We start from the raw sequence: 9567 nt of genomic DNA, 5'->3' as shown, positions 1-9567 counted from the left end.
AATAGTCTGATTTAAACGTATGCATCAAGCCCTTTGTTAACTACATAATGAAGTACATCTAAAGGTTCTATACAAACACTTACCATATCCAGAGCCACCCTCAAACTGTAAGAGAAAGGGAAAAAAAAAAACTTAAATATTGACTAACCATGCCATATTTTCATCTAAAGTATAGTTAACTTTGAGCCTATTTTATGCAAAAATATCTTCCTACAATGTTACTATAAATACAACTGTGTTGTGCCATCAAAGGCATACTGAGACAAAAGAGGGCAGACCAGAAACAAAAGGCTTGGGTGGGGGAAATCTCATTAACCTCTTATCCTGCCCTGTCAAAACCTCTAGGTGTAAGGCATAAAAAGACGTAAAGGATCCAGCTATACCAGTTTACCAAGCAGTCTTATTAGTTCGGCTGCTGGTAGACAACTCTTAATGCTGACCTACTCCTGACCCTGGGACTAAAATAACATTAAAATGAAAAGATCAGAGTACAGCCTTACTAATTCTACTGGTACAGTTCAGCAGCGACTCAAGTCTCCAGCTGCGGGACAAAAAGCTTACACAGTGCCTGTCAATCCTCCTACTTCATTTACATCTTCAGGAAAAAAAAAAAATCAAAGCTCCTAAGAATAGTTTGTCTCTTGATTCAGGCTATGCTACAGTCCTTCATATCTCAGAACAGATAATCATGACATGAGCTACTTCCGTTCTGCTAAACCACTGCGTAGCAAATACAAGTCACTGCAACGAGCACTCCTGGCACCTTTTTATTGTTACCATTTGTAGACTGGTATTTGGCGCCAAGTGCTTTATTTCATCTAACACCTTTTAAGTGCACAAGAGCCCATTTTTATACTTTCCTATAGGAGCAGAGAATAAATATGCAGAGTTCTGCAGAATTCACCTTCTGGGAGACTGCTGGAATGGCCTCTGCGAGAAGAAACCAGGGGCTACCCCTGTGCCAGGCAAAGCCAGACAGTTTTAGCCAACGTCAAAATGGACCCACTGCTGCCTAAAGCTGAGACCATTGGCAAAGCTGTGACACCTCTGTGATAAGAATTAAAAAAGGGTTAAAAAAAACCCCATGTGCACCCATTATGAGAGATAGGGGGTGGGGGAAAGTGGAAAGAAGTGAGAGAAACAACCCTGCAGACACCACAGTGAAGGAGGGGGAAGAGGTGCTATAGCCTCTGGAATGGAGATTCTCCTGTAGCACATGGAGGATCCTGTGCTGGGAACAGGTGCTCATGTCCTGAAGGAAGCTGCAGCCTGTGAAGAGCCCATGCAGGTGCATTCACCTGCCAAGACTTGTGACCCATGGGGGAACCCCATTGGAGCAGTCTGTTCCTGAAGGACTGTGTCCTCATGAAGAGGACACAGGCTTGAGCAGTTCTTTGAGAACTGCAGTCTGTTGGAAACACCCACATCTGAGCAGTTAGTGAACAACTGTATTCTCTAGGAGAGAGCCCACATTGGAGCAGAACAGTGTGAGGAGGAAGGAACAGAGGGAAAGTGTGATGAACTGATTGCAACCTGTCATTCCCCACCCCTCCTTGCACTACTGATGGCAGCAGAAGGAGAAAAGAAGGGAATGAAGGAGTTAAGTTGAGCCTGGGAAGAAGTGGGAGGTGGGAGAAATGTGTTTTTTAGTTTTCCTCTTTGTTTCTCACCATGCTACTTTATTTAAAAGTGGCAAAAAATTTAATCTTTCCAAAGTGGACTCTGTTTTGCCCATCATGGTAACTTGATCGCCCCATCTTTATTTTGAGACATAAGCTCTTCCATCTTACTTTCTCCCCTCATTCTGCTGGAGGGGAGTGAGAGGAGCTGGGTGGGCACCTGGCAGCCAGACAAGATCAAACAAACACAACTACTTTGCAGAACTTGTAACACAAAAAGTTTTCCAAAAAACTGTCTGCCTGCTACGTTTTTAAAAGATCAAAATGGAAGCTACTCAGACCAAAATGTTGACCTTATCCTCTGTCTGGAAGCAACCTGTGCTGTGTAGTCACGTTAGTTAGCAATACAGAAGGCTTTATAGAATGGTTTTGGTTGGAAAAGATGGTTAAGATCATGAAGTCCAACCATAGACTGCAACACAAAGTAACAGAGCTTGTAGTGGACCCCACAGTATAAGAGAATGAACGACTCTGTTTAAGACTTAATTCAGAGGCTGATCAGAGCAGCATGGTGCATACACACATACATATTCCTGTTGATACTTTCCACAAGACCCCTTTTTGGGCCAATCTGTTCTAAAGAACAATCCTTTCCTTGATCATTTCTGTCTCCCCAGACTACAGGACAGCAAATGAACTTGACAGGAGACGAACTAAGCAATTATATTAGCTATGTTTATGCAAACTCAGAACTGATGCTTAATATTTGGCAGCAGTTTGCCATCTTCTAGATGGCACTAACACCTGATGAACCCCGTAACTTTCCTTCCCAAAACCTCTCTGATCAAATTGTTATTTTCAAATACATTGTCAAGTAAAGCATAATAGTTCATCTGCAAAGATACGTCATAGCCTACTTTTAATATATGCTGTTTGAAATATGAGCTAACACACTGAATTTAATACGAAATATATATCGTAAATGCATGCATGTACAGTGCACCAGTTATAGAGAAAAGTTGCTATTTACAACATGAAAATAAGGTGTAGAAGAGGAAAAAACTGGTACAGAAAAGCTCCTCTCCTTTGTCTTTGTGCTGCTGCATACTTCTACTTTTCTGTTAACGTTACCTGCCTGCACAGAGAATGCTGTTGAGAAAAACTGCCAAAAATTGTGTCAGAAGGACAGCTTTATGATTTTCAATTGGTGTACGTTGCCACTGACTACACTCAAGATCAAGAAATTCCTGTTATCACTTAACCCATTCAAAAAAGCAGTTGTTAAAAAAAGTCAGAGCACACTCACCAACTCTGGTGGCTGCATGTCATCACAGGCATCCACATGGCACTGCATCATCTTCCAGACACAACGTAGTAAGAGGAAAAGAGGAAAGATATCTAAATTAAGTCCATGTCATGCAGGCTTACAGGTCACTTGGCAAGCAAACACAATACATACTGGGAAAGATAAACACTTAACTACAACAAAGGCTTAACAGTATGTGATTCAGACCACTTCCAAGTCTTATTCCCTTTGAATTTCACTTCTGAGGGAACAGCAAGCGGTCACATTCCCTTTTCCCCTCTTTCTGTGATGTAAACAGATTATTCCTCTAACAAAGAAGGTCTGAAAGCCAATGACAGAGCAAAGCTTGAACAAGCGTTTTTTTTTTTCTTTTAGAACACCTTCAAGGGCTATTATAAATAAAAATATTTTATTTCTGCCATGCATTAGAAAATGAAGATTTAGTAAGACTGAAACAAGTAACTGTCAGTGATTATGCCAATAGCAAGTCAGGCAGGAAGGACACAAGTTCTACAGATTAATTTTCATATACCTCATATAGCCAATAACTAGACTAACAATTTTCTGCTGCCTTTCTATATTAGAAATGTAATGACATTTTTAAAATATTTGATATACAGCACTTCTTTCTCTCAGAATTCCAGTTTCAGCAATTGATGTTCATGTAAGTACTCTAAAACCAGCTTCTCAAACAGAGTATCTTAACATACGTATGAGAATACTCCACCAACTTGTGCTAGTGACTACTGGTACTAGAACAGAAAACACCTGATGCATTGTCTGGATACGGCAAAGTGCTTAACTTTTACATCTAATAAAAGAAAATGCATGCAGTCCGAACTGACATCAAATTCTTTTATCATAATTTTCTGGGTTTTTTAAGAGAGTGACCTAGAAGAGTGATATTTTGTTACTTTTTTCTTACTTTTCCAGCATCTGCCCAGCTAAATAAAAAGAGTTGTTGTATTCTTCCTTTACCGATTTTTACATGCTTGCTAATGTCTTATCACTTAAAACATGAAGAATGTTTTATATTTAAGTGTGCTTATTCTAGTGTTTATACAATCAAGACACACGTGTATGTACACAGATGCACACACATTAGATATACACACGCGCGCGCACACACACACACACACACACACACACATATATATATATGAAAACAAAAGATGAAGAATTAGGAGGCATTTGAAGGAGCAAAAGCACATTAGAAGCTTAAACACACTCACATTCAAAGTCTGTGAAGAGACAGTCAACTTAACACGAGACATTCTGGTTTAAATTTCTTAATGCAGATTTCAAAATGTTTAGTATTTTGAGAATTTTAGTACATGATCAGTTAATTATGAGAGAGGTGAGGGGATGAAACTAAATTATAAGATCGACCACTTTATTTTCCACACCTCCCATGGGTACCTGTGTGTACTTATGTATCTGAAAGACTACTGAAGATGAAGGTGTTAAAAAATACTGCAATATTTTTCAAATGTGAGAATAGCACTTATGGTCCACAGGCATTTCATCTGGAGTAGTTATACTCTGAAATATATACCTCTGTTAACAAAGAAACAATACAAGTCTGTCCTTGAGGAAAAAGCTTCAGAACAGAGGTTACAAACCAAATGAACTCTTTCTTTCATTAGCAGTGTTTAATTAAAATTACAGCTGTAAGCCAAGCTAACAAATATTTTTGTAACTGCATGGGCAAAGGTAACTAACTTCTCTTCTAAAATCAAAATTACTTTTTCTCACGTCAGCAGTTACAAGGCTATCGTACCTCTGGAATTAAAAAAAATTCACAGTTCAGCATCCAGTTTTAAAGGTCTTGAACTACTCAATCTTTTTGCTTTTAGTGGACAACTGGCAACAAAAAATTATTTCTGTACATTCAACATTTCCATGATTTTCAAGATGTTCACCTGAGAAGAACATCTACGCTCACCTTTTATTGCATCTATGTAAAATAGATTCTATGTGAAAGAGCACTTATGCTCTCTAAGAGCAGCCTCTCCCACACATTACTTGGTTCACAAACCACAATGGCATTTGGTTTATTCTAGTTCAAGTGTTTTGCTAGAGAACTGTTTCTGTATGAAACAAAGTGTAGCACAGGAAGGTGTTACATTTCTGGCATGTAATTTCCAGCCCCAGCCTCACAATCCACATGAAGACTTCCTATCTGCTTACAAAATTGTGGATACTAGGATCATGGTCAACAAAAACTAGAAATTTAATACAGTCTTTGTTGGGAAGCAGTTCTCACTTTAAGCGGGCTATGATGTTTGGTCACCATGAGCAGTTTCACTGGCAAAGAGGAAATAAAATTACTTTTTGGAATGAAAAAATTAACAGACATGACTCCACTTACTTATAAAAACTCATGTCAAGCAAGCACAGATCAACCTGACAAACAGGTATCAAAACGAATTCTCTATTCTAGCTGAAATGGAATAAAAATAGAACACACTACTGCTCAATAGTGAAGCCAAGTAAGACTGTGCTCAACCAAAACCCAAAGGGCAAGCTGCTCAGTTCATATGCTTTAGCACTGGATTTATTGGCTGCAAATGTAAGAACACAGAAACTCAGCTTTGAAAACATGCAAATAAAAACAAAGAAATCTTGGAGGTGTACTTCTCAATTCGTTCAGTTTCTTAACACAAAGTGGGTAACACTTTTTGTAACTGTGTGCAAATCTTTACTTTTAATCTTCCTAGTAAGCTTGTGACACTCTTGAAATACGTAGTTCCAGTAACTCTTACTACCAAGAAGGACGAAATGTGTAAAGCCAATTTAGGTAGCACATTTCATAGTTCTTCACTCCTTTTTCTTCCATTCATTTAAAAAACAAACCAAACTTGTCTCAATTCTCATGTTAAAGGAGGTGCCAACCAAAACCAGAGGAGAAAAGATTTACCTCCCAGACACATATGATCTCTCTTCGCAGGAAAGAGAAACCTACATGACTGCTGGGAAGTTGCATTTCAGAATATGACATGGAAGAACATCTTTAAGCCTTTTTTTAAGCTTCCATGTGCTGTGACAGATTTTTCCCTCAGCAACTATTAGGATTAGCATGGTTGAATGTACTGAATTTAATTTAGTGTCCAATTTAGCAGCGGTCCTAACTCTAAAACATCTGGAATTACAGTGGATTTTTTGCAGAGAAACCAGCAAATAGACAAGAATTGATGCAAAAGAGCAATCATGCCTCATGTAAGTAGAGGTCTTCACAGATACTATTCTATAATATGTATTATTCTGTCTATACTCATGTTTTCCGACATTAGTGTTAAGAATGCTTGCACAAATCAAAGAATCAGACAACATTCTGATGTGTTTTCTTCACCTGAAAAGTCTACCAATTCCTATTTCTTTCATCCTGATTAAAAAATAAAGGTCAGTGCAAGAAAACCTGCAGGGTAGAGCACAGTCAAACTTTCTGTATCATTTTTGGTGGCAGGGAGGCAAGAAAGAAAACAGATTGTGTCTCAGATACCACTTACACCCTGAACATTCCTCCACAGGAGGGGCCATTTATATGGACAAAACATTTTGGTTGCATCATAAGAACCGTGCATGTCCCACATTTAAGTGCATATGTTCAGCAACAGCATGCAAGCAGCATGCTAACTGTGCTTACTAATCAGAACAAGTCAAATTACAGACTCATACCATGCCATCGTAACGGTCTCCAGGTCTGCCCCTTCGGTCATAGGACATAAGATCTCTAAAGTGAAAAAAAGCAGCAGCATGTGAATTGCACTGTGAAGCAGTTTATATAGCCTAATGTAAATTTTCATATTCATGGTCCACATAGAACTTACACTACCCTAGCCAAGCACTGACTGACAGAAGTTTCAGAACTACTGACTATAGTCCTGGTGGATTATTACAGTGCAGCAAATAATTAAATTCCAGTACTTTTCAAAATGCACTAGTTTAATATACACTAACATGGAAGTATGGGAAAAAAACCTGAACTGGAAAGGTAAACATGATTCAGGAGACTGTACACAACATGAACTTTGTACAATGCATTTAAGCAACAACTCACCCGCCACGAGGAGGTGGTGGTGGAGGAAGAGGAAGGTTACGAGCTCTGCTGCCACCTCTACCACCACGACCTGGTGGAGGTGGTGGCGGTCCTCTGCGAGGGCTCATATCATCATAATCTCTTCTCGATGGAGGCAAAGGTCGTCCACCACGACCAGGGGGCATTCGATCAAAACCTCCTCTTCCACGCATCGGAAAGCCTACTGGACGTCCTCTTCTATCATCAAACATCATTGTGAAGCCACCATAGTCATATGTTTCATCGTAGAAATTGGGATCATAAGGCTGGGCACGTCCTTTAATTGGAGACTAAAACAAAAATTCCCCCAACCCAATTAGGACTATTACAATTGGCATATTAAATTAAATTAATATATTAAATGTATAAATATGAACTTATTGCATTTGGAACATATTCTTGATTTCACAATGCTCATTAAGAAAGGAGAAAATAGTGATACATTTCCAGTGTACTGAACTTTGATAGAGAAACTGCTGTTATTTATCAGTGGCAAATAAATTTGGTCTCCCTTCCTCTTCAATTTTTGCATCCTAATGATATGCAAAGTACAAAAAAATTGCTTCCTTCCCCCATAATGTGCACTCCATTTCTAGAAAACGGAAACAGTCCCAAAAGGTGTTAATAGTCAATTACTTTGTTACTGGGAAAGTAGGAAGTACTGAATTCAAAACAGAAACTGAAAGATATGGATTTTCATCTAAATGATCCCTAACATTCATGAATGCCACTGAAACACTAAAAAAAGATAATAAACATTACCTCAGAGATAAGATCCAAGATAATCTTGATACATTCAACGACTCTGTCAGGTTTTCCACCAATAAGCACCACTCTGTCAGTAGAATGAGGACAACACTCTTGAAAGAGCTTAATGGTGGTCTGAGTGTTCTGAAAAAAAAGAAACCAAGATTTGTCTTTTAAATATTTTTAACAACTTTATAAACCCATTAAAACATTTTTAAAGAAACAATCCAAAAGACAATTAAATTCCCAGCCATTTTAAGTGCATGCTTGCTTCTGAGTTCTCTCAATAAATTTAATTTCAGGATTAATTTTTTTAAGATTGGTGCTGACAGTTTCTTATGAAGAGGCCGTTTTCTCCTCTTTCAACTATGGCTCATCTACACCATCATTTAATTGAATACTAGCAAAAGGACTGCATATCCATTGCAAGCTTACAGGTTGTATTAATCTTCACATGTCAAGAAAATATGCTTTGGATGCAAGACATCAATGTTGCTACAATAACATCTAGTTATCTTGCCTTCCTCAACCCAGTCAAACAGGAATCACAGCTTCTACCTCATCTGACCTGAAACTGCTTCTGACAGAATGCCAAGAAAGGTCAGAAAACATGGGTGTTTTAAGTTCATAAGGACCATTAGCTTTTTAAAATCTCATTCCTTCACTGAGAGAAAACAATGATATTCCAGAAGGTAGAATTTTTTAAAAAGTATTAAAAGAATCCTCTTTTACCGTAAAATTCAGACATCTATTTAACTATCATCATATGAGTTTGTGGAGATGCATTCACTCTAACCTATTTTGCACATCCAACCACACAAATATATCTAGTCTATGCAGCAGTTCATTCCTGGAGTGATGAATGCCATTTCAATTAAAAAAAAAAAATTATTTCTTACTCTGCCATGAATATTGCTTAGATGCTTGATAAAAAGTCCTAGGCTTTATCACCAATGACGACTTAACTTCAGAGTATTTGCAAGAAATTTGCAACTAACAGACCATTCTAAGAACACCACAACCATAAATGTAATACATGCTGAAGGAGTTCCTGCACAGTAGATACTTACAGTTGCCCCTTATGAATGCAAAACACTAAGTTCCTTACTGAACAAAACTCAAACCTCAGAACAGGAAACAAGTACCTCTCTGAGTTCTTTAATTTTTGCTCCCTTGACACCAATGATTCCTCCTGCCAAACTCTGGTGAATGAGAAGTCTTAATTCGCAGTCAAAGTCGCTGCCTTTGTAGTGTTGATACTGTAAGGAAGACACATACAAGGAAAAGAATAAATTATTACTCACATAAAAATTTAAAATATTCGAGGTTGTCCTGCTGGGATGGAGAGGTTTTTTAATTCTTTCCCTCATAGTACCTGATGAGACTTTGTTTTGGATTTATGCTTAGAACAATGTTGATAGTGCAGTGTTCTGATTCTCACCAGCAGATGTTTACTTTCTCAGTTTGTTTTTCAGTCTTTTACTTGCACCTGTGGTTATGGTTTCACTTGTTGGTTTTTGGGGGTTTTTTATGTGATTTTTCTTTTCCTTCTCTCTGCACAAGAGGATGGGGGTGAGGAAAGGGAAGAAAAGCCCAGGAATTTCTAGGACAGGTAACCAAGGACAGATGATGCAGGTCTGATCCAAGCGGACCACTAACAATGTATTCTGAAAAATGTGACATTCATTATAAATCAAGGAGTTTGCTGGGGACAACCCTTCTTTCCTTCAATCCCTTCTCTTCCCTTCCCTTCTACATTGTGATGGCTTATCGGTCCCTTGTCGTGTTTTCATTGGCATACAGCCAGCGACTGCTGT

General features: G+C 38.4%; 1 protein-coding gene across 1 annotated transcript; it reads right to left on the bottom strand.

Annotated features, from left to right (window-relative positions):
* Window positions 1–83: 83 nt before the first annotated feature.
* Window positions 84–9009, bottom strand: LOC104533439 (heterogeneous nuclear ribonucleoprotein K-like; the record flags this gene model as incomplete). The annotated part of the gene is made up of 6 exons (XM_010191046.1): window positions 84–105; window positions 2926–2976; window positions 6604–6658; window positions 6986–7293; window positions 7766–7894; window positions 8896–9009. Coding segments are annotated over 6 exons (679 nt in total), but the record flags the coding sequence as incomplete, so codon positions are not given.
* Window positions 9010–9567: the final 558 nt, after the last annotated feature.

The sequence above is a fragment of the Mesitornis unicolor genome, unplaced genomic scaffold (genome assembly GCF_000695765.1).
Source record: "Mesitornis unicolor isolate BGI_N332 unplaced genomic scaffold, ASM69576v1 scaffold32168, whole genome shotgun sequence".
In the NCBI taxonomy this organism is placed as follows: Eukaryota; Metazoa; Chordata; class Aves; order Mesitornithiformes; family Mesitornithidae; genus Mesitornis; species Mesitornis unicolor.
This window is presented reverse-complemented; position numbering and strand designations above follow the sequence as displayed.